Here is a 27088-nt window from a genome sequence, read left to right as displayed (position 1 = left end):
AACTTCAAACACTATAGGAAGTACCAATATACATCACGATTGTAGTATAATAAATACTACCTCTGTTATCATCTTTAAGACTTTAAAAGGTGCAGTAGCCGCAATTGGAACATTTCATTGTGAGTTTAAAAAAAAATTGTTAGGTACAATTGCATCTTCATGAACATTATTGCATCACATGTGGGTAAACGTATTTTTTGTAGCTGTACTCTACACGATAAATCAAATCAAACTGCAAAAATCAGCGCCCTCAACGGCGATAAGGATTTCAACGAGTTTCTGTACTGCTTTTTCGGCCACAGTACAATGTCTAATGATTTATATTTTCTTTATTTTTGAAAAAAAAAAACCTGAATATATTGTGATTTACAAAGGTCACAACACAAGCAGTTCAAAGTAATTTAGCATTCAGCTTTCGATATTGTGGTTGTCTGATCGAAAAATGTCACAAATAAGCTTAGTAGTTTTTTACATGCGACTTATTCAGAACTGAACTTTCGTTCATGCTTTAATTTTGCCACTACACTACCGATATACAAATATATAATTCTGACCAATAATTAACATATACAATGTCTTTTTATAAGTAACTGACCCATTTTAGTGAAAATATCAAAGTTTGGTTATTTGATGAAAAAACTGTTCCGATAATGTTGTGTTTAACTTTGTGTGTGTGTGTGTGTGTGTGTGTGTGTGTGTCGCTCTCTTGACAACCCCCCCCCCGCTCCCATATTCATGAGGACTTATGACTCTTGATTTTCTAAGCATTATGTAGAGGTAAGACCCCCCTCTTTCGATGCACCTATAACTTTGGAAAGCATGTTTTGAATAACACAGATCCAATTTTTTTTCTGAGACTTTTTCGAGAACGTAGTTTCTGATAAGCTGTCGGTTTTCAATTTTTTCTGAGACTGTCCTACTGTCAGGCTGGATATAGGCATTTGACCCCATAGTTTTTGACTGAAATGTAGACATTGGACCACCTAGTTTCTGACTAAATGTAGACATTGGACCACCTAGTTTCTGACTAAATGTAGACTTTTGATACGGCTTATTTGTAGCGTTTGTGGTTGTGATTTGAATTCGACAGGGTATATCTGTACGCATTACTCAACCAAGTCCCCACCACCACCACCACCCCACCCACCGGTACATTACTACAATTCTGTCCCATTGTATATAGTAATCTGCCAAAACCAATATTAGAAATCCTTCTATCACTATTTCTCTAAAGTTGAACATGGACTTAGTTAATGTATAGTTCTCTTAATGTTCATAACTTAATAATCATTTATCAAAATTACGTAGTAATTAAAGTTATTATCAACTATTATCATACCCTGAAAAACGACAAATTGGATATTATACTGTCATGATAATTAGCCATGATAAACATTGGTTAATTACAAATATGAATTTAATTTCCTGTCAGGGGGGATACTCAAAAATGACTAATTAACAATGTGTTGCTTATATCATGTCCTGTATTTTGTAAATCAGTGGCGGAGATCGGGTATTTAGATATAACATACAAATGTCCACTTTGTGCTGACCAAAGATTTAGTGAAAATGAACGAACTCTAATATCAAGCCAGCAAACACACATTTTATACATACATACATACATACATACATACATACATACATACATACATACATACATACATACATACATACATACATACACAGACAGACAGACAGACAGACAGACAGACAGACAGACAGACAGACAGACAGACAGACAGACAGACAGACAGACAGTTCAATTAAAGTCCTATATGAATAATATGATGGAGGGGAAGGGTTGCTTGGAGTCAGAGAGGGAAAGAAATAAGATGGCATGGAGTCTATGTTCTGGTACTAAATGAACAGTTTGTTTAACGTTAACCAAAAAAAGGTTATGTCAGTTTTTTAAGCCATCTGAGGTGATAACCAGAAGAAGTATGCATAAGTATGTATGTATGTATGTATGTATATATGTATGTATGTATGTATGTATGTATGTAGCTTCTAACAAGATAATTTCCAATATTCGAACTGAATGTGATGATAACTCCAAATGAGTCATAGGTGACACCCCCTGTACTTTGAGGTCTAGAATACATATATTCCCCTGTGTCATGTAAATGTATCAGTAATACAGTTGTTTAGATACTCCAAACATGGACAGTGTTATTCGATGGGCTGTAATCCTCTTTGTCGTTGTCCAAAGTACAACCTTTAGTATAGTGGTAAGCTCAATTTATTCGTTTCCTTCCGAAAAATCTAACACTGTTGAAAAACTTTCTTGTTTTCTGTGCATATTATGTATATATTGACTTCATTTGAGATTGGAATCAGAGAAATAGTGTTTATCTATTGATTTGTGTGAGAAGTTTGTTGAAAAGTAGTTTCATTCATAGAAAATAGCTAGACTTACCATTGAAGATGGATCAAAATTCATTTCGTCTCAAATACGTATCTTGAACCAGGGTGAAAAGTTTAGTCATCACACATTAGTAACTGTAACTATAGTAGGAATGAGGCCTCAACAATTCTTAGTTAGATTACAATGAAAAATATTTTAAAATTATGTATGTTCGAATTCCGCTTCAATATAAAGTGTACATGGCCATTTATAACACAAACTCCGATTTAGTATATATTATGCAACTAACACCTTATATCAACGAGGTGTCTGTTTGTCTGTTTGTCTGACTGTATGTCTGCCTCTGTGTGTGTGTGTGGGGGGGGGGGTTGTTACATGTTATGCATATGAATGTCTGTTATGGTGCTTATATTGTATTGCTATGATTTACGGCTGAATTACCCTTCACGGAATCAAAATCATTTTTGAGATACGACGGAATTACACCAACAATTTACCTTTACCCATGTGGAGTTTGACCTTTGAAGTTTCTATACGATTAGTTGATACTACATCAGGCTGAGCAAAGAATGTAATCAATTTTATTCTAGAAAGATAGTGTGTTCGAAGACTTAATACAACTGTAAGTCAATGAAGTCGAGTCCGACACATCGAATTTCTCTGTCAACTATTTTCATTAAAATTTAACACACAGTATTTCGTTTGGTTCTTTTTCTCATGAAATACTTTTTAAAATTCTCCTTGATCGATCAGAATCTTTACATGTAATAAAATAATGCTCTGTACTAGGCAAGTCATGGTTATACTCATGGTGAAGGAGAAACCAGAAGGGATGCCTCGTCTGATTCATGGGAATCACTCCCTGATGTTCTGGTAAGAGATAGTTTATCCGTGTCAGTATATGCTTATGTACTGTTTACCAGAATAACGATGATCAACCTGTTAATATTCATTAGCTCAGGACTGAACCAACAACGGTGCACATTTTGAAGTTTATACGTTCATACCGTTAGTACTAGTACTCAAAGAATTTTTTCAGTCATTTACAGATTTAAAGCACAGAATAAAAACCCTGCACAATTTTGAATAAATCTGGTGCATCGCATAACATATACATACTGTGTGTTACAATATCCGTTTCCTTGCCTGTGAAGTTTACAAACCGCGGACGTCACCAATCTTTTCTACAATTTTCTGAATACTTTTTAACACTTTTCTAGATTTATACATTTTTTTAAATTCTTAATGTTCTCTTTGTCGCTCCTTTCTAGAAAGAAATTCAGCCTCAAACCAACCGTGCCTTCGGTGAGTTTAATATCTTGATACCTATCAACTAAAACCAGCAGAATTTTAGATCAAAAATATGATAAACTCGATGTGCGGATAGGAATTATGCTGTGTGGTTTACGTTACTTTATTTTGTTTCATTCCAACTAAATACTCCGACATATTGAATCATGTCTTCTTAGCGGTAGAGCAATTGTATATAGATATGACATACAAATAACATTATGAAATTCTTGTAGGGGAACCAACAAGTTCGAAAAGCATAAGCTGTGGTATGAATAATGTGGGGGCATTTTGTACACCGATATTAACCCAATATTGGGTCTTCGTTAAATAATGTGCTACTTTAAATCAATTGTTTTTCAAAAAATAATTCTTTTCATCAGATTCCAAGTCATCAGGTGATGTTACTGCAATGGGTATTATCCTTGATGAAAACAGGATTTTGACGAGTAAGTTTTATTCTATATAGACAGACTAACACTGGAGCAATCTCAGTAAAATCCGACATATGATTCCATGCTATCATTTATCTTAAGTTATATCCTTCCTATCTCGTTTTCTGTTTTTATTTTTATTTTTTAGTTCTGGGAGTGACCGCCTTTTCATTAGAAGAGGCGGTCATTACCAGAACTATATAATAAAATTTTTGAAAAAACCAAAGACATACGAAATAAAAGTAAGGAATACATCCGTATTTCTACATCATATTGACACTAGAGCAGAGAGAGAGAGAGAGAGAGAGAGAGAGAGAGAGAGAGAGAGAGAGAGAGAGAGAGAGAGAGAGAGAGAGAGAGAGAGAGAGAGAGAGAGAGAGAGAGAGATTCTATGTATGTTCATGCACACAAACACACACACACGGGTTCTATATTTATATTAGAATCATAAATCGCGGGTAGTATTATAAGTGGACAATTGTTCGCATTTAGGAACAATAAGTTTTACTATAACAAAATCTATCAATTTGATTTATTAAAATGACCTTACAGCCACTGTAATTCTAAGAATGGGGTGATAATATTACATATCAATTTCTATTCTACAATTTGCATGTTCTTACTCATCCTCTTTTTTTACTATTTATACAAAAAGCTAAAGTACCTGGCGAACTATTCTTCGAAGGTGATATTTATCTTGGACCAGAGGTAAGGCGGTTGATAAATTCATCAACATTTGGTATTTGTTCACTACATTTAAACCATGGCCTCAAACATTTCACTCGATTCTTCGATTCTTTAAAGCTGATCTTTGAAAGTATACCAGCGATGAATCTGGACAATACAACCCTAGACAAATCTTGTGTCTTGTTTAATTATTCCACTTTCAACATACAATTCGAGTAAAAAAATAATATTTTCATTGTTTACAATCATATTTATATGATATTGATGGTTTTTATGTAGCGATTTCCCACACTGTGCTCAATGTGTACTTTACAGTTATTACACCTGGCACGGACTCGGATGATCTATCGCGGAATAACGACCCTGTATACTTTAATTCTTCGATCGACTCCCTTGGGAGCATGAAATCAATTGCGTAGCGTCTATATATAACAACCGTGCTTCAACTCTTGTCCATTCTCGCCATCGTCGTAAACTACAGCCTCTTTTACGGCATCGTTCGTTATTTCGCATTATCGCAAAAGAAATAACACCTCTGATTTGCGAGAATGGCCAACCAGAGTTGATATTTCTTTCGCGACACAGCGAAATATGCACCGGTCTTGGACGGTGCCGTAAAAGAGGCAATGGTTTACTACAAACTATTCTGAAAGCCTGGTCCAGTCGATGGTCATCTCATGGAACAACTCACATAAGCAGAAACAACGGCTGGATCGATATCTTTGAGACTATCATCGAACCAAAGAGTAAGATGTGACAATGATACTAAGATATTAGCCAAGCTACATGATACAATTTATCAAGTTTAGTCAGATTTTTGTCGAACAAGACGACTATTAGTTTAAATTCAACTGTCCGGCTCCCATTATTACTAGTATGACGCATATAACATTGATGTTCACTTTTTCTTAACACCACCTTCAGGTACAAAGGAATGCAATCGTGAACGTAGATCGTTTATGGCCAGGTGGAATTGTACCATACGAAATTGACCCATCTTTTGGTGAGACAAAAATTTAACTATATAATCTCTAAGAATATAATTCTATGTTTTTCTCGTTTAAGCGATTTGAAAATTGGCATGGAGTCAAAGTACGGAGGAAATTGAAAACGGAGTACAACAATATGGTCTATAATTATGATTATTGTCGTAGTAATAATCATCATTTGCATTTTAAACTGTAATTTAAAAAGTAATTTCATTTAAAATCTGGATTATGATTTCCGGGATATTAAAATGAAATGAACACTATTATAAATTGTAAATTGGATATGTAAGCATCCGAAATCAATCATAGGATCGAGTTTTCTGTTATTTACGTAACATTTCAAGGACAGAAAATTGGTTGAGTTGAGTGAGTTGAGTGGACTGTGGCATGCTTTTTACTGCAGGTTGACGATAACTTGACTTTGACTAATTTCATTTTCAAAATAACAGAACAAAAGCGGTACTGAATTCACATGAAAAGACACCAAAGAGGAATATTTCTGCTTGCATCACATTCAATTTGTTAAAAGCAAACGAAGAGTTCAACTTTTGTTCAACGTGTCACTGGCTTCATGGGTTGATAAAAACAAATGTTAATGGGTGTTTACCGATGAAGGCGGTCTTCCACTGTCGAACCCTAATACTAAGATCAGTCCAACCAGAATCTACACTTCATGCGAAGGCCAGACCTAGTCATAGGAATCCATGACTGATCACGGCCAAACTATTTGTTTTCATAAAAATTGAAAATACCATATGGAATTGTCCAAAATGTCAGTGGAAATGAAAATGATGATGGAAACCTGTCTAGCATGACAAATCCATAATGTCTTAGAAGAGCATCCTCCCAAATGAATGTTCCTACGTTAGTAAACTGTAAACACAGGTTTCCAATATATACTACACTGTTCTCATATAATTAAGCATTTGCTCAGCGTCAGTAATTAAAAGGAAGTGGTGTGGGGGACTTTCATATATTCCGGTCAGTATAATAGTCAATTTGCAATAAAGGAAAATGAAAGTAGGTTAATTTTTAAATCGGAACTTATTTCCTTCTAAAGAGTAGTGGCCAGAATATACCACGGATTACATGTCCTATATGTCTATTCTTCCATTTCCACCATATTGATTACAATTAATTTGTTAGTTCCTTTGGGATTAAGTTAGTTGTTTTTCGGCATATGTCTAATCCATGGTACACTGCGGCCAGTAGGTTTGTCAATTTTCAGTTAGAATAAGGGAATTTATTGGCCAGGATGTACCACGGATTGTGTCAATCTAGGAATATCTAGCTGTCTGACAATACCAATGATATATAACGACAATTAGCTTACATGTATACTTCATTGTGTCCACCAGATTCTACTTCAAGAGCAACGATTTTGGATGCCATAAATGAATACCACAAACATACATGTATACGTTTCGTAGCACGTTCTACACAGGCAGACTACATACATGTCTATCCAGGTAGTGGGTATGTATTGAATTACTTGTATAATACATATGCAATCTGGACAAGTTCGTTGACAGATAAGTACTTGTTGATAGTATTGAATAAGATAGGGAGAGAGAAACAAAGACAAACAAAAAAGCAACAGATAGTAAAACGGATGGGCCAACAGACAGACACAGACGTACAAAACAGGAACAGCTCTGAAACAGAAACAGACAGAGATAGAAATAGAGTGCGAGACACATACCGATTAACAGATCGAGAGAGATAGAGAGAGAGAGAGAGAGAGAGAGAGAGAGAGAGAGAGAGAGAGAGAGAGAGAGAGAGAGAGAGAGAGAGAGAGAGAGAGAGAGAGAGAGAGAGAGAGAGAGAGAGAGAGAGAGAGAGAGAGAGAGAGAGAGAGAGAGAGAGAGAGAGAGGTATACATACATATTCATTTCTAAATTTCAGTTGTTGGTCTTACGTCGGCCGAAGTGGCGGGAAACAAGCTGTATCGTTAGGTCAGGGATGTGCACGTCATAAGGTCACACCTATGCATGAGTTTATGCATGCTCTCGGATTTCACCACGAGCAAAGCCGAACAGATAGAGACAATTATGTTTATATTTTGTGGCAAAATATACAAGATGGTAAGTACCTGTAATCGTTGCTTTAGCGAATTATTTTTCCAATGGAGAAGGTAGAAACGTTATTTGTATTGGTGCTGAAGTACAGATAGTTGTGTATCTATCGTGACGTCACAACTTTCATGCATATGCAAATTTACCTGTCAACAACGCCTGGAGTGATCTGGAAATAATGAGATTCGGACCATTTTCTTTTATAGAAAAAACGTTAAATATTTTATTGTCTTTTGTGAACATAGAGTGAACATATTTACGGATAGTTGAGACAGCGATTCCAAAGGCATTTGATAAAATAGAATATGTCGACTTTTTACTGACTCTTTCCAATACTCTATTCTAGCGATGGAAAGCAACTTTGAGAAATACGGTACCGATTACATCCAAGACCTCGGAGCGAGTTATGACTACTTTTCTATCATGCATTACTACAGCAAAGCTTTTACAATCGACGGTTCTTCCACTATACTGCCAAAACAAACCGGTGTGTCGGAATCAGACCTGGGTTCAAGTCAAGGGTTCACATCAACAGATAAATACAAACTGAATGCCCTCTACGATTGCGGTAAGTCAATGTCAGCTTCTCATCGGATCGTACGATTGATGACACAACCATATTGAGAGGAAGCACATATGCCAAAATAGATTTCTGTCTGTCTGTCTGTCTGTCTGTCTGTCTGTCTGTCCTTAATGCCTTCTTTCTTTCTTTCTTTCAATGGAGTTCACTAGACATTCCACATTTTCTTTCTTCTTTCAGCGGCATATTAACAATTCAAATAATTAAAGTAAATCAAACATTACACTTTAAACACAAATCAACAATTAAATTATTTTAAATTCAATCCATACTTTCTCTCATTTTGATGCAGTGTTTTATCGTCTATGGATAATACACATATAGCAAAATTAAATCATTTATCCCTTTCTTTACTCAATCATGCTGACGTAGATGGCGGTGGTGGTGGCGGAGAAACAGGTAGGGTTACAGCATTGAAATTAATCGAGTATTTTTCACTGTCATTTCAGAAGTGGCGTGTTTTCTTCAACAAAGTAACAACATCTTTTTTACTCTTTGTTTTCCAAGGCGCACACTATATTATGTTTTATATTAATGTCCACGAAATATCTTTAATAGTATTTCACTGCTATAGTTGTGGTCTGTGGTGGTACCTACACATCCACCCATTGCCCAACTTTCACGAATAACCAGTCAGAACTTGCTTCTCCATATCAAGGTGATGGATCAAAATGGAGGGAAGATCTCCGTTGTGGGTCTAGCTATCCCCTTTCCGATGGTAGTCCATCTCAGTGTGACCCTAACGGTATATATCCATGCTGTGCACCGTCTGGTTGGTGTGGTAACACAGTTCAACACTGTGATTGTGCTTCCTGTACCGATTACAGCGGTACTGGTAAGTAAGAATTACTCTGTAGTTTTCCTTCAGTGCTAGAAGAACATGTGATAATGAAACAGTGGTCAGGCACTGTATATTTTACTTTTCTTTTAAAATGATAAGGAGCCGGTTAATGGTGAGGATAGACATAATCATAGAGGGCTAGACCCCCTAACACTTACACAATTTGTAACATCATCATCATCATCATCATCATCATCATCATCATCATCATCTTGGTGTTGTAATATTCCGTTACTACTCGCATAATAGTGTATTATTTCGACTTCGTAATGCTTTACGTTTCCTTCGAAGCGAAAGAATCAGCAAATGAACACACGCACAAATAATATTTTTTTATTCGGGATTATAATATTTTTTCATGAAATATTATAATCCTAAAAGTTTGCAATCATTAATGAGTGTAAAAATACAAATGTCATATTTATAACAAGTTACATGAATTACGAACACGTAAACAATTCTGATGTTCAGGAACTGGTGGTGGTAGTACTACTAAATGGAGAGAAGATCTCCGTTGTGGAGCTAGTTATCCCCTTCCCAATGGTAGTCCAGCTGAGTGTGATCCTAACGGAGTATATCCATGCTGTGCACCATCTGGTTGGTGTGGTAACACAGTTCATCACTGCCAATGCTCTACCTGCACTGACTATACCGGTTAGTGGTTTATTGGTTGAAACGTTTTACTATGTGAATTCTCTTCTACACAGGGTTAAACTAATTTAAGACGTAACAGTATAACATTTACACATGCCTTGTTTTCTTCAGTTAGGGATTGAATAGCAAACGTGAGGGAGTGTTATTACAGATAAATTCCCGGAACTTATCATCTACATAATGGTCGAAACTAAGATGGTAACCCTGGCATTGCTTTCAAATGAATTATAGAATTTGCACTTTGCACTGAATTATAGAATTTGTACTTTGCACTTTACTTTCCATAATGATAATTGTGGTGGTATAAGGGGACTCACAATGAAATAATACCTATGTATATAATTGTGAGAAATGATTAACGTACTGCAAATTACTCAACGTGAAAGAGTATAGCATATGACTGGGCTTTTTGTTGCCAGGAACTGGTGGCGGCGGTGGTGGTGGTAGTACTACTAAATGGAGAGAAGATCTCCGTTGTGGAGCTGGTTATCCCCTTCCCAATGGTAGTCCAGCTGAGTGTGATCCTAACGGAGTCTATCCATGCTGTGCGCCATCTGGTTGGTGTGGTAATACAATTCATCATTGCCAATGCTCTACCTGTACTGATTATGGTAATTTGTCTTTACTCTGTACTGTCAAGGTTCATGTCAAGTTTATATGCTCATGTGTTTGGATGGCCTGGATGAAATGTGACATGTGAATTGAAATTATTATGAAGGGAAAAAAGTTAACAGTGATTGGAAAGTTGTTATCTGTGAGAAATATAATCTTACTATTCTTGTGAACGATAAGCAGATGTAAAGGTTTACACAGTCGCCAATAAATACCCGAAAATGACACAGCTGTACGTGAACTGTTCGCACCATTATTTGTTTCTGTAGAAATGTCAGATAAATCATGTATGTTTAAATTAAACCTACATTTTCACAAAATTGCCCATATTAACCAACCAATGATGTAACTATTATGAGTAAAACAATTATGTCACAACGTCTCATTTTTAAGTATTTCTTATTTTTTCTCTTCTGTTCTTTCAGGGAGATAAAAAGCAATTGCTCAGAGGTATATGGAATAGGATGTCATGTTGTGAGGGTGGAGTTTGCAGATTTGTGACAAACATTGAGTTGGTTGCAAATATCCAACACAAAATTCATCTGCTTAGTCTTGCTATTGATTTGAATACTTATAATGAGAATAAATTATGTATTTATCATTTTTGTTTACATTAAAATAATTCTCGGGAGGTAACTATTTGAAAGCAATTTTACTTGGCGTATATGCATGCATGTGTGTGGCGTCGAGGTCTATTAGATAAAGTGAACTTTAGCAGTAATACATGGTGACACACTTTGGCTTATTAGATGAAGTCAATTGCAGCAGTCATAAATGGTGACACACTTAGGTTTATTACATAAAGTCAACTGCAGCAGTCATAAATAGTGACACACTTCAGTTTATTAGATGAAGTCAACTACAGCAGTAATACATGGTGACACACTTCAGTTTCTTACATAAAGTCAACTGCAGCAGTCATACATGGTCACACACTTAGGTTTATTAGATAACTGTTATGTTTATTAGATGAAGTCAACTACAGCAGTAATACATGGTGACACACAGATGGTTTCAACCACAGCAGTAGTACACGGAGACACGCCTATTTTGTCTTTGTTAGACTAAAATCAACGACTGATATACCACACCCCGTCACCACCCCGGCTACTATCTGTTAGGTTGCCCCAGTCAACAAATGACAGTAATAGGCCTTATTCCCTCAACAGACGGTCACACCATACACAGGCTTCCAGTGACCATGCCCCTGTGACGAATCCCTATCTCTACTTCAGACTGCTATAGTCTATACTCATATACAGTACACTGTGCCTATTCTAATCATATCACAATACCACAATTACAATCCTGTTAAAGTAAGGTATACAATACAACCACTTTTATTTGAATCGGCCTACATATGTTCGTCAAACATGAAGGGAGTATAACCAAGCTTCTCAGCCTACGACCTATATTGTATCTTTTAGATCTGGCCTTAAACCGCCTTTACATGTTCATAGGTTTACGGTTGTTGGTATTTGTAAATTTGTGTCCCAGGATGTCATTACGTCATTATATTCTGAACCGGGTAGATTTGCCCACAATTGAATTTTTAGAAATGACAAAGTACGACCACATGAACGAATGTGGACCAACCAACCATTCCCACGTACAGAGTTGGGGTTGATAAAGGATGAAAGCCTTGGACAGGGGATTCTCTAAGGAGAAGAATCGCTACATTCATTACATTTCTGGAATTATTGTCGTGGGAAAAATACCCAGATACAACTAACATCAATAACATTGTAGTAAAAATGTGTATTCGATCATAATGTGCTGTATATTAGATATGTGCTTTAAAAACGTTTTCTGGCAATGGCCAGATATCATCTTCAATATAGAGCAGGGTCATTTAGGAGAACACTTCACAGTGGCAGACTTGATAATTAATCCAACCAATTAATCCAACTGGAAACCATATTTAGCTGCATAATATATTTTTATTTATCGTTGTACAAAATATTTCACTCATCATAAACAATTCTGTATATAATGAAAACCCATTGCTTTAACATAGTAATGCGCCCCAGAAATAAAGGTTTACGTCATTCATTGCACAGGATACCCTGTAACATTCCAATCAGCTGGTATAGCAACATATTTAAACCATTGAATTAAAGTGACCATAAGGATGCGTTTTGGGTATTTAGTTTTTTAATTTTCAATTTATAGAACAATTTTATCATGCCTTCCTACTGAAAAGTCCATGCAAAATAACATTGACAAAGTCCTTATTTGTACCCCAATACGTTGCAAAAGGAACTACATTTTATTTATGAATATATGGCATAACTAAGCAGTGGTTTATCTAAAGTCATTTCTTCTACTGTCCAATTTAGAAAGATTATCACATTCTTCTGTGAATAACATGTAATATTGCGTTATCTGTTCTAATGAAAGTGTCAGATGTTATATAATCGCTTTTGAGATTAGACTGAGTAACAGTGACATTAATGCATTCAATGATTTATTGTATGTCCTTCATATGGTGAATGATGAATATCTTTCCAAAGTTCTTCACGTCTACAGATATTTTCATCTTACAGTTGGTAACGTTTTTCAGGATTAATTATCCCCAGTGTTTCAAAACATAGGTTAACACCAAAAGTTATTGTTAAATTTGCGTCGTCGCCATTCACTCACACAATTAGCTGTGTGCTCCTTATATATTATCTGGGGGAAGAAACTTGAGGAAAGGTTCATGAAATTCTTATCAGGTAAACGTTCACCATTGTTTGTTACACAAGACTTGTATTCTTCCTACGTTTTTAACTCTTCACTGTGTCATGTTGTTAGTGAATAAGTGTTGAAATCACCATGTCGTCAGCGTCTAGGCGTTCAAATAAGTTATGTGCATGTTTAAACAACTCTGTGTATTAGTAGTAGTAGTAGTAGTCTCACCACATGGAACAAGGGATGAACACTAATTTTCTGCTCTTCATCTGGGTACAAACTTGCCAAAATGTTCATTATCGTTGTACAGCATAGCAGCAAATACACCAAGGATTGCAATAAATGCAACAACTAAACGACCGACGCATGCGCAATTCCTCTCTGTGTATGTCACGCTCCTGCTTGAAATGATTTTGAGTCTTCATACGACCTTTTCCCATAATGGCTTCAAAAATACCAACATTTTTGTCAGTTGTCTTCATTGGAAACTGGTCATTCTGGGTGACGGCCATGGTTCCTTATTGTACAACTACACAGATCAGAACCAGTGCGACTCCAGTAATTATCATATACTTCATCATCGTTGTATTGGCTTGTGTTGCTGAACAGGTCAGATGTATATGCAAGCTTCAAACATACATCTCATTATTATAACTGTCCTGTGTACAATTAGTTATGCAAAATATCTTCAGTTCTTTGTCCCTCAAAGTACGTCATAGTGACCAAACAACTTTTCTGAGGGGTGTTACAATGAAATGCAGGGTTTTTCAATGGAAACAAATACAAACCACGCATACATGAATACACTGTATGTACTCTACTCAAAAGATACATGTTCATAAGACTATTACATTTGTGAACAGTAAACACGATTTGAGAAGTTAATCTGATTAGTACACATAAATTCTTGAATCACCTTCTGTGAATTCAAATACTTACAGTTTTAATGGACTTTACTTGGATAATTACTTGCAGTTCAAGTTGATTTTCCAGCGTTTTAAACCCATTTCGATCATAATAAGTGTATGTTTCTAAAATATTCACTATTTTTGTCATACCATCATGATGTATTCACAAAGGCGGTAGTACCCATGTTCATGTGATGATGCCCCTCTCATTGAATACACACGGTCCTTGTACATAATACGTTGTGCCAATAAGATGTCAAAACAGATAAAATAAATCAATTGGTTCATAGACCTTTTAAACTATGAACAGTACAGCAGTGTTTGACGTCTGTTATGTCGGATGATAATAGAATCTGACCTAACCATAAATGGCGAACAAAAGCCATGCTAGTGTGACTTATCTCCATTTCATTAGGTCCAGTAACTCAAACTGTCATGACCCAAAAACAACTTCACTAATCAAGCTGAGCATCATACGACGTCTCTAAAATACTTATGAATAATTTAAAAAGTTCTAACAATTAATACACACCATACAAATAGATCAAACATTGACAGCGACTTTCGAATCCTGAAATTGATGTCACGTTGGTCTTAATATTTCCTAAAGGGGTGGGGTGGAGAGAGAACTGACTAGAGGGGTCAAGGTTTTGGAATTCAAGGAATGGAGATCATTCAGGGGGAATCTCTCAACAGTTTAATTACATTTTATAAAACATACGAATCGCAACCCTTCCTGAATGGTATAATATTTTACGGACATGTTCATTCATGCTTTATGAATAAATTGTCTGTGACCGTAAATACTTGTGAAGTGAATAGAAATTACTATGTGGGAAAATTAACTGAATGTGGATATCAACTACTAACAGCGTGTTTTAACCTAGAAATGAAACACTAGAATGATAATGGTGTTTAAACTTAGTACTAGTGTTCTACATGATATCAGTTGTAACCAACTAACTGAAAAGCACTAACAATTTAAACCGTTCTAAATGGTTTCCTCTAACGACCCATAATTCATCACATCCAACATGTATTGTTAAGTTTAGACAGGTTACCCTGTAGTCACATTAATTCTTAAAGAGTCACCTTGTCTGGTACTTACCTGAAGACACATACTTGTCTACCACTTGTTTACTTCTGGTATTCGTTAACACCCAAAATTACCATGTAACAGCTTTCGTGGGGAAATATGAGATCTCCAATGGCACGGGAGGGGGGGGGGGTTGAAAGGGGGTGTAATCCTTTTATCAAAAGGACACCGAGCAACTTGAAGGTTGCACAAAATAACTTCCTTTTGTAACCATTTATCAAAACATTTTACACTTAACTTGTTCATAGTGATTTGTGTTTTGGGTCGATGACCTTTGAATACAATAAATGACCTCAATGAAAAGGATACCAACTTTTCTGCTATTCGCCTTCATGCGAGACTGATCATTTAGGGTAGTGGCCATCGTTTGCTGATGTACAGCTACACAGGTGAGAACCAGTACGACACCTAATTGTCAACATGTAAACAATTTCGATGTTCAGGAACTGTTGGCGGTGGTGAAGGTGGCACTACAAAATGGAGAGAAGATCTCCATTGTGGAGCTGGTTACCCTCTTCCCAATGGTAGTCCAGCTGAGTGTGATCCTAACGGAGTCTATCCATGCTGTGCGCCATCTGGTTGGTGTGGTAATACAATTCATCATTGCCAATGCTCTACCTGTACTGATTATGGTAATTTGTCTTTACTCTGTACTGTCAAGGTTCATGTCAAGTTTATATGCTCATGTGTTTGGATGGCCTGGATGAAATGTGACATGTGAATTGAAATTATTATGAAGGGAAAAAAGTTAACAGTGATTGGAAAGTTGTTATCTGTGAGAAATATAATCTTACTATTCTTGTGAACGATAAGCAGATGTAAAGGTTTACACAGTCGCCAATAAATACCCGAAAATGACACAGCTGTTCGTGAACTGTTCGCAACATTATTTGTTTCTGTAGAAATGTCAGATAAATCATGTATGTTTAAATTAAACCTACATTTTCACAACATTGCCCATATTAACCAACCAATGATGTAACTATTATGAGTAAAACAATTATGTCACAACGTCTCATTTTTAAGTATTTCTTATTTTTTCTCTTCTGTTCTTTCAGGGAGATAAAAAGCAATTGCTCAGAGGTATATGGAATAGGATGTCATGTTGTGAGGGTGGAGTTTGCAGATTTGTGACAAACATTGAGTTGGTTGCAAATATCCAACACAAAATTCATCTGCTGAGTCGTGCTATTGATTTGAATACTTATAATGAGAATAAATTATGTATTTATCATTTTTGTTTACATTAAAAATAATTCTCGGGAGGTAACTATTTGAAAGCAATTTTTACTTGGCGTATATACATGTATGTGTGTGGGGTCGAGGTTTGTTAGATAAAGTGAACTTTAGCAGTAATACATGGTGACACACTTTGGTTTATTAGATGAATTCAACTACAGTAATCATAAATGGTGACACACTTTGGTCTATTAGATGAATTCAATTACAATAATCATAAATGGTGACACACTTAGGTTAATTAGATGAAGTCAACTACATTAGTAATACATGGTGACACACTTCAGTTTGTTAGATAATGTCAACTACAGCAGTCATACATGGTGACACACTTAGGTTTATTAGATAAAGTCAACTACATCTAAATACATGGTGACACACTTGGGTCTATTAGATGAAGTCAACTGCAGCAGTCATACATGGTGACACACTTTATAGGTTTATTAGATGAAGTCAACTACAGCAGCAATACATGGTGACACACAGATGGTTCCAACCACAGCAGTGGTACACGGAGACACGCCTATTTTGTCTTCGTTAGACTAAAATATAGACGTACTTGTTCACCGTGAGTCAACAAAATGGAGGACAGCAAAGTGGAGGACAATGTGGTTGAACAAGTGATTGTATTTTTTCGATTTCTCCTTCTTCCACGATAGGTTCCTCTTTCATAAGATTCTCTCCTTTTGCACGATCTCCTCCCAAAATGGATTTAATGAGATCAACACTTCTATCCTTTGTCTTCGTTGGAGCTAGATCGACCAGATTGGCAAACACAGTATCTTGTTGTAGAATTCCAAAGATTAGTATCAGTACAACCCAGGTGATTACGGCAGGCCTTGTCATCGTTTTATCGGCTTGTGTAACTTATCACTGACACTTTCAGATACTCTGGTAGTGGTTCCCTTGATCAACAAACTGTTGCCAACACACTTCGAGTTTGTGAACTTTAAATGATGCCACTTTGGTCCTAAACATTACTGAAGGGGTGGTCAGAACGGAATGGAGGTGCCAAGGATTTGAAGGAATGGTAAATAAATAAGGTCATAAGGAGGAATATAAGTTATAACGACATTGTAATTGTATTTCATATAACATACGAACCGCAACCCTTCCTGAACGGAATAATTTGAAGGACGTGTTCATTTATATAAATACATTGTCCTGAGAGATAATAAATTTGCCCTTCTATGCATACATATTTGTGGAGATACTGGCAATTGGGTCATGAGGTTGATGGATAAGCTTCATGACACCTTTACATTTTCACAGATCATCTAGTAACAACGTGTACATTCAAGGGTCACCTTGTCTGTTACTTACCTGAATACACAATCGTACTTGTCTACCACTTATTTACCTCTGGTGTTCGTTAACACTAGTTTTGCATCTTCGGCTCCCAAACTAAATCTCTCTCTTTTAGGCTAGGTCCAGACTGGTCCGATTACATGTACGTACTCAATTTTCTCCATAGTAATGGAGTGGACCTAGACTACTTTCTTTATGAAATATGAGCTCTACAATAGCAAAGTCGATTTTGCATTAGGTTGAGAGTGGGTTTAATTCTTTTATAAGTGAATAATCCTAGGCCAAAAAAGTTTTTTTTTTTGGTTCTGGTAATCCTACCTAACCTAGCTTTTCGCTGCTGACATTCAACGTTCTGTTAGGTATTCGAACTTTTCTTTCAACAATTGAAAATTTTACAAAGGCACAAGACAAATAGTGAGATTTGATGACATTATCATATTGTGATCAAAACAACATGGCAGAATACAGTGCAGCACACAATGTCGTACATTGTAACAACCTGCACCATACCAAAAAAACAAAATAAAATTCCAATCCTACCCACCCTGTTTTGAAATTGGGCATTAAAGGAACCACGTCACACCATGTTTTTCTTTGGCCTTACAGCCATTCAATATTACAATACAATACAATACAATACAATACAATACAAGAATAATGGATCAGAATGATTCCGCCTACCGACTCGAATTTGTATTAGTCCGCGTAATCATAATCGGAGTATTATGACCTAAAAGTAACGTTGATTTTGTGGGATTATATATATATATATATATATATATATATATATATATATATATATATATATATATATATATATATATATATATATATATATATATATATATATATATATATATATATTGTTGCGGAATTGGAGGCGTCGTCCAAAAACCCAATCAATAGCCAGGCTCAACGATGACTACTGGCCCCCTTGTAGTTTTCCCGACACATTAAAAGTGCAGCAGATCAAAACACAAGATCTCTGGGTGGGGTTTACACAATGGTAAGATGGAAACTAACGTGTCGACCACTGGGGGGAAAGCCCCTCAGGACTGGGATCACATGATCTGTCTGTGGGCCATCAACCCTTCATGTGATGACCATGTGCCACACATGTCCAGCTTCAACCAAGGGGAACCCACAGTCCAGATCAGTCACTGTACAATTAGTTATGCAAAATATCTTCAGTTCTTGTCCCTCAAAGTACGTCATAGTGACCAAACAACTTTTCTAAGGGGTGTTACAATGAAATGCAGGGTTTTTCAATGGAAACAAATACAAACCACGCATACATGAATACACTGTATGTACTCTACTCAAAAGATACATGTTCATAAGACTATTACATTTGTGAACAGTAAACACGATTTGAGAAGTTAATCTGATTAGTACACATAAATTCTTGAATCACCTTCTGTGAATTCAAATACTTACAGTTTTAATGGACTTTACTTGGATAATTACTTGCAGTTCAAGTTGATTTTCCAGCGTTTTAAACCCATTTCGATCATAATAAGGGTATGTTTCTAAAATATTCACTATTTTTGTCATACCATCATGATGTATTCACAAAGGCGGTAGTACCCATGTTCATGTGACGATGCCCCTCTCATTGAATACACACGGTCCTTGTACATAATACGTTGTGCCAATAAGATGTCAAAACAGATAAAATAAATCAATTGGTTCATAGACCTTTTAAACTATGAACAGTACAGCAGTGTTTGACGTCTGTTATGTCGGATGATAATAGAATCAGACCTAACCTTAAATGGCGAACAAAAGCCATGCTAGTGTGACTTATCTCCATTTCATTAGGCCCAGTAACTCAAACTGTCATGACCCAAAAACAACTTCACTAATCAAGCTGAGCATCATACGACGTCTCTAAAATACTTATGAATAATTTTAAAAGTTCTAACAATTAATACACACCATACAAATAGATCAAACATTGACAGCGACTTTCGAATCCTGAAATTGATGTCACGTTGGTCTTAATATTTCCTAAAGGGGTGGGGTGGGGAGAGAACTGACTAGAGGGGTCAAGGTTTTGGAATTCAAGGAATGGAGATCATTCAGGGGGAATCTCTCAACAGTTTAATTACATTTTATAAAACATACGAATCGCAACCGTTCCTGAATGGTATAATATTTTACGGACATGTTCATTCATGCTTTATGAATAAATTGTCTGTGACCGTAAATACTTGTGAAGTGAATAGAAATTACTATGTGGGAAATTTAACTGAATGTGGATATCAACTACTAACAGCGTGTTTTAACCTAGAAATGAAACACTATAATGATAATGGTGTTTAAACTTAGTACTAGTGTTGTACATGATATCAGTTGTAACCAACTAACTGAAAAGCACTAACAATTTAAACCGTTCTAAATGGTTTCCTCTAACGACCCATAATTCATCACATCCAACATGTATTGTTAAGTTTAGACAGGTCACCCTGTAGTCACATTAATTCTTAAAGAGTCACCTTGTCTGGTACTTACCTGAAGACACATACTTGTCTACCACTTGTTTACTTCTGGTATTCGTTAACACCCAAAATTACCATGTAACAGCTTTCGTGGGGAAATATGAGCTCTCCAATGGCACGGGGGGTTGAAAGGGGTGTAATCCCTTTATCAGTGAATCATACTTATCTAATGTCCCCTTACAACCATTCAATATAATAGTACAATGAATGCACGACAATAATGGCTACATTGTATGGCTTTAGCATGTACTGGATTCTTTATTTGTCAGAATAATTATGCGATTATCTATTTTAAAAACTTTCCATAACAAAATTTTGTTTGAAGAGAGAGAGAGAGAGAGAGAGAGAGAGAGAGAGAGAGAGAGAGAGAGAGAGAGAGAGAGAGAGAGAGAGAGAGAGAGAGAGAGAGAGAGAGAGAGAGAGAGAGAGAGAGAGAGTCAAAAGGACACCGAGCAACTTGAAGGTTGCACAAAATAACTTCCTTTTGTAACCATTTATCAAAACATTTTACACTTAACTTGTTCACAGTGATTTTTGTTTTGGGTCGATGACCTTTGAATACAATAAATGACCTCAATGACAAGGATACCCAACTTTTCTGCTATTCGCCTTCATGCGAGACTGATCATTTAGGGTGGTGGTCATCGTTTACTGATGTACAGCTACACAGGTGAGAACCAGTACGACACCTGTAATTGTCAACATGTAAATAATTTCGATGTACAGGAACTGTTGGCGGTGGTGAAGGTGGCACTACAAAATGGAGAGAAGATCTCCGTTGTGGAGCTGGTTACCCTCTTCCCAATGGTAGTCCAGCTGAGTGTGATCCTCACGGAGTCTATCCATGCTGTGCGCCATCTGGTTGGTGTGGTAATACAATTCATCATTGCCAATGCTCTACCTGTACTGATTATGGTAATTTGTCTTTACTCTGTACTGTCAAGGTTCATGTCAAGTTTATATGCTCATGTGTTTGGATGGCCTGGATGAAATGTGACATGTGAATTGAAATTATTATGAAGGGAAAAAAGTTAACATTGATTGGAAAGTTGTTATCTGTGAGAAATATAATCTTACTATTCTTGTGAACGATAAGCAGATGTAAAGGTTTAGACAGTCGCCAATAAATACCCAATAATGACACAGCTGTACGTGAACTGTTCGCAACATTATTTGTTTCCGTAGAAATGTCAGATAAATCATGTATGTTTAAATTGAACCTACATTTTCACAACATTGCCCATATTAACCAACCAATGATGTAACTATTATGAGTAAAACAATTATGTCACAACGTCTCATTTTTAAGAATTCCTTATTTTTTCTCTTCTGTTCTTTCAGGGAGATAAAAAGCAATTGCTCAGAGGTATATGGAATAGGATGTCATGTTGTGAGGGTGGAGTTTGCAGATTTGTGACAAACACTGAGTTGGTTGGTTGGTGGCAAATATCCAACACATAATTCATCTGCTTAGGCTTGCTATTGATTTGAATACTTATAATGAGAATAAATTATGTATTTATCATTTTTGTTTACATTAAAATAATTCTCGGGAGGTATCTATTTGAAAGCAATTTTTACTTGGCGTATATACATGTATGTGTGTGGGGTCGAGGTTTGTTAGATAAAGTGAACTTTAGCAGTAATACATGGTGACACACTTTGGTTTATTAGATGAATTCAACTACAGTAATCATAAATGGTGACACACTTTGGTCTATTAGATGAATTCAATTACAATAATCATAAATGGTGACACACTTAGGTTAATTAGATGAAGTCAACTACATTAGTAATACATGGTGACACACTTCAGTTTGTTAGATAATGTCAACTACAGCAGTCATACATGGTGACACACTTGGGTCTATTAGATGAAGTCAACTGCAGCAGTCATACATGGTGACACACTTTATAGGTTTATTAGATGAAGTCAACTACAGCAGCAATACATGGTGACACACAGATGGTTCCAACCACAGCAGTGGTACACGGAGACACGCCTATTTTGTCTTCGTTAGACTAAAATATAGACGTACTTGTTCACCGTGAGTCAACAAAATGGAGGACAGCAAAGTGGAGGACAATTTCGTTGAACAAGTGATTGTATTTTTTCGATTTCTCCTTCTTCCACGATAGGTTCCTTTTTCATAAGATTCTCTCCTTTTGCACGATCTCCTCCCAAAATGGATTTAATGAGATCAACACTTCTATCCTTTGTCTTCGTTGGAGCTAGATCGACCAGATTGGCAAACACAGTATCTTGTTGTAGAATTCCAAAGATTAGTATCAGTACAACCCAGGTGATTATGGCAGGCCTTGCCATCGTTTTATCGGCTTGTGTAACTTATCACTGACGCTTTCAGATACTCTGGTAGTGGTTCCCTTGATCAACAAACTGTTGCCAACACACTTCGAGTTTGTGAACTTTAAATGATGCCACTTTGGTCCTAAACATTACTGAAGGGGTGGTCAGAACGGAATGGAGGTGCCAAGGATTTGAAGGAATGGTAAATAAATAAGGTCATAAGGAGGAATATAAGTTATAACGACATTGTAATTGTATTTCATATAACATACGAACCGCAACCCTTCCTGAACGGAATAATTTGAAGGACGTGTTCATTTATATAAATACATTGTCCTGAGAGATAATAAATTTGCCCTTCTATGCATACATATTTGTGGAGATACTGGCAATTGGGTCATGAGGTTGATGGATAAGCTTCATGACACCTTTACATTTTCACAGATCATCTAGTAACAACGTGTACATTCAAGGGTCACCTTGTCTGTTACTTACCTGAATACACAATCGTACTTGTCTACCACTTATTTACCTCTGGTGTTCGTTAACACTAGTTTTGCATCTTCGGCTCCCAAACTAAATCTCTCTCTTTTAGGCTAGGTCCAGACTGGTCCGATTACATGTACGTACTCAATTTTCTCCATAGTAATGGAGTGGACCTAGACTACTTTCTTTATGAAATATGAGCTCTACAATAGCAAAGTCGATTTTGCATTAGGTTGAGAGTGGGTTTAATTCTTTTATAAGTGAATAATCCTAGGCCAAAAAAGTTTTTTTTTTGGTTCTGGTAATCCTACCTAACCTAGCTTTTCGCTGCTGACATTCAACGTTCTGTTAGGTATTCGAACTTTTCTTTCAACAATTGAAAATTTTACAAAGGCACAAGACAAATAGTGAGATTTGATGACATTATCATATTGTGATCAAAACAACATGGCAGAATACAGTGCAGCACACAATGTCGTACATTGTAACAACCTGCACCATACCAAAAAACAAAATAAAATTCCAATCCTACCCACCCTGTTTTGAAATTGGGCATTAAAGGAACCACGTCACACCATGTTTTTCTTTGGCCTTACAGCCATTCAATATTACAATACAATACAATACAATACAATACAATACAAGAATAATGGATCAGAATGATTCCGCCTACCGACTCGAATTTGTATTAGTCCGCGTAATCATAATCGGAGTATTATGACCTAAAAGTAACGTTGATTTTGTGGGATTATATATATATATATATATATATATATATATATATATATATATATATATATATATATATATATATATATATATATATATATATATATATATATTGTTGCGGAATTGGAGGCGTCGTCCAAAAACCCAATCAATAGCCAGGCTCAACGATGACTACTGGCCCCCTTGTAGTTTTCCCGACACATTAAAAGTGCAGCAGATCAAAACACAAGATCTCTGGGTGGGGTTTACACAATGGTAAGATGGAAACTAACGTGTCGACCACTGGGGGGAAAGCCCCTCAGGACTGGGATCACATGATCTGTCTGTGGGCCATCAACCCTTCATGTGATGACCATGTGCCACACATGTCCAGCTTCAACCAAGGGGAACCCACAGTCCAGATCAGTCACTGAGGGCACTGTGTCGATTTCATGACAACTCCCCTCCCCCCACCAGACCTTTGTGTCCCCACAAAGATACAGTCGTAACACACAAAAAAATCTCTTCTCAGTAATTTCCTGTAAATCCCATCCTGGGCAATGCAAACCGTTACAATATTTGTAACTGTCCACCTGTCATGTACAAATAAAAATCAAGAAAAGTCTTGTCAACATTAAAACAAAAATTACTCCTGTATGTCTAAATACACACTGGTCATATAGATAGATACCGTTCGTTAGCCAGTCAACAGCAGCTATTCAGAAAGAGAAGAAAGCGATGTTATCAGTAGTGGTAGGATATTGCTAACTACAGTAACTGGGTATGTTGTGGCCAACCAGTGCATACAATACCTTGGTAGCAGTGCCGTAGTACCACATTAGAGACCACAATATATTATGGCAGTGTGAGGCATAGATGGGCGTCAACAGTCTATTTGGTTCACACACTTACCATGTACTTAATAGTACCAACTACCAAGACAAGTGAACTACAATCATCTAGTGAACTAACATCCCAGGTTGTTAATTACATTCACTGGTCTACTCAACAAGAATGTGGCAACAGTAACCAACAAGCGGCAAGCCACATCATCATCTTACATACCAAAAGACTATAAAATAACAACTACTCTGCAAGTCTAGTTCATATATCGTGACTACTTCCACTTGCTCTAACTAAGAAAATATGTATTACTATCTAACACTCAAAAGTCAAAAGTCAAATGACATGATGATGATGAAGAAACAGATTTAGCAAAGGTAGAGTTAGGTATAGGTTCAGGTATCAAGGCAGGTCTCTTTACTCTGCAGTTGTACCGCCTACAGAAACTCAAAGAATAGATAGAGGGTCAGGTCTCAAGTAATATATATATTGCAGATCTCTATTACTCTGCATATACCACCTGGACTCAAGAAATCATAGAAGTATCATCTGGCTTAATCGCAACTCAAAGGCAATTCTCTGCAGCCAAGATAACAAGAATTAGACAAATTCAAATTTTTCAGTCACCTAATTACAACTCTAACTACAGTTTTCTACTACATTTTCTACTTCTTCTTTTCTCTTTTTTCCTTTTTTATGGGTTCAGTCAGTCTCGTCAAGAATAAAGTTTGGTAAACCAAGAGGTCAAACCACTCCCCTGTGCATATAAGTAGAATGTCACAACAAACTCTAATATACTCATGACAGTACGTCAACTACGTAAGAGTTCATCAACAACTGGTATACCACACCCCATCACCACCCCGGCTACTATCTGTTAGGCTGCCCCAGTCGTAATACGAACTGTCTGGACCTACACTACTTTCTTTATGAAATATGAGCTCTACAATAGCAACGGTGGTTTGTGGTGTGTCTGTGCCTGTGTCTCTGTGTCTGTGTGTCAGTGAATTGTACTTAATGTACTTTCCCCTTACAACCATTCAATATTACAGTACAATGGATACACACGACAGTGATGGATACTCTATATTTCCTTTTCCTTGTTACAGGGAAAGTTTCTCTAACAATAAAAGGAATGTAGTTGAAGTGATACCAGCCCAATCTGGACAATTTGCTGTATTATGTTTTTCATCTGAAGAGGTACACGTTATTGTCCTTATTGCAACATTTTTAAATATCAACTATTGGAATCGTTGCCTCGCATTTAGGCAACCTGAATGGATTATCCAATGACAGGGTTGTCATTATGATTGACATTGTACGTACGTCAAGAATAAATGCGACAAGATTACTAGATAAGGTTTGTAAAAGCATGCATTTATTTCATAAAGAGAATATCTGTAACTTGTCCATGAATTGCCTGTTAAACAGCTGATAATGTATTGCCCACATGTCGTCAATGTCAAAGTTTGTTTTCTGAGTGTCGAACAAGTACTGTGTGATGTTGATGGTGATGTTTGATGCACCCGTCCTTACAGTGGTGATATACTTAATAATTACTTTAAAAAGTTCCTTTTCATGTCTATCAATACGTCCATCTCCCTACATTCAATTACAGAGCTAATTATCATAATGTGTTTTCAATGAAAACTGATAATGTTAAGTGAGTGTTCTTTCGATTTGGCTTTTCCATCTTCATAATGTCCCTTTGGCCGGATGTGCTCATTATTTGTGTCGTTCAAAAACAATATTGTTATTAATGGAACAGCTCATGTGCATCTTTGAATTTGGTGATGTTCGTTTGCAAGAATCGCGATTGATATAAGTTACTTGAAAGTTGATTATAACTCTTTGTCTGGCATTTTACTTCCACCACCACCACCACCACCACCACCACCACCACCACCGCCACCGCCGCCGCCACCACCACCACCACCACCACCACCACCACCACCACCACCACCACCACCACCACCACCTTCTTCTATCTCGCAGCAATGAGCAATCGGTGCTAGTTGACATTATTGTATATATAAGAGTTAAGTTCATTACATTGAGTTACAGAGATGATTAGATACAATAAGGCGACACATCTTGTTGTACAAATAAACAAAAATAATACAAAGTATATATGTTTGCTTCCTTTTACAAAATATGTAAGTGGTTCATGCTGGTTTTCAGATATAGGTCAGGGTAATGAAGGGAGAGTGTCCCAAGTAGTGACTGATTACCTTTTACTGGTCTTAGTGTGTCATGTTTCTCCTCCAAATGACAACCTTTACTACGAGTCCATCTGAACTATGTCGAACGACCACAAATTACGTATTCACTTACTACGTTTTGAATGAAATAGAAATATTTGGATAACACCAAAATCCAATACGATGTAATGTTCTATGGCGCTCAACAGGAACAATAAAAGATTAGTGTAAAATGTTAGAGAAAGCTCTTGCAAAGAAATGTGTCTTGATGTCCTTCTTTATCGACG

At 36.5% G+C, this 27088-nt stretch overlaps 3 protein-coding genes across 3 annotated transcripts in view; 2 read left to right on the top strand and 1 right to left on the bottom strand.

Annotated features, from left to right (window-relative positions):
* Nucleotides 1-27088, bottom strand: part of LOC144445556 (small ribosomal subunit protein eS21-like) — a 372415-nt gene that overhangs the window by 123199 nt on the left and 222128 nt on the right. The window lies entirely within an intron of this gene.
* Nucleotides 2149-11095, top strand: LOC144445554 (astacin-like metalloendopeptidase). The gene is made up of 14 exons (XM_078135154.1): nucleotides 2149-2231; nucleotides 3158-3241; nucleotides 3640-3673; nucleotides 4042-4107; nucleotides 4748-4800; nucleotides 5704-5782; nucleotides 7127-7244; nucleotides 7674-7852; nucleotides 8190-8411; nucleotides 8796-8822; nucleotides 9082-9258; nucleotides 9736-9918; nucleotides 10338-10529; nucleotides 10956-11095. Exons 1-14 carry the CDS (start codon nucleotides 2163-2165, stop codon nucleotides 10961-10963), a joined length of 1491 nt encoding a protein of 496 aa, XP_077991280.1. The 5' UTR covers nucleotides 2149-2162; the 3' UTR covers nucleotides 10964-11095.
* LOC144445866 (uncharacterized) lies at nucleotides 20910-21805 on the top strand. The gene is made up of 2 exons (XM_078135508.1): nucleotides 20910-21170; nucleotides 21597-21805. Exons 1-2 carry the CDS (start codon nucleotides 20910-20912, stop codon nucleotides 21714-21716), a joined length of 381 nt encoding a protein of 126 aa, XP_077991634.1. The 3' UTR covers nucleotides 21717-21805.

The sequence above is a fragment of the Glandiceps talaboti genome, chromosome 14 (assembly GCF_964340395.1).
Source record: "Glandiceps talaboti chromosome 14, keGlaTala1.1, whole genome shotgun sequence".
NCBI classification, from domain to species: Eukaryota; Metazoa; Hemichordata; class Enteropneusta; family Spengelidae; genus Glandiceps; species Glandiceps talaboti.
Note: the sequence above shows the minus strand (reverse complement) of the source record. Positions and strands in the feature narration are given on the sequence as shown.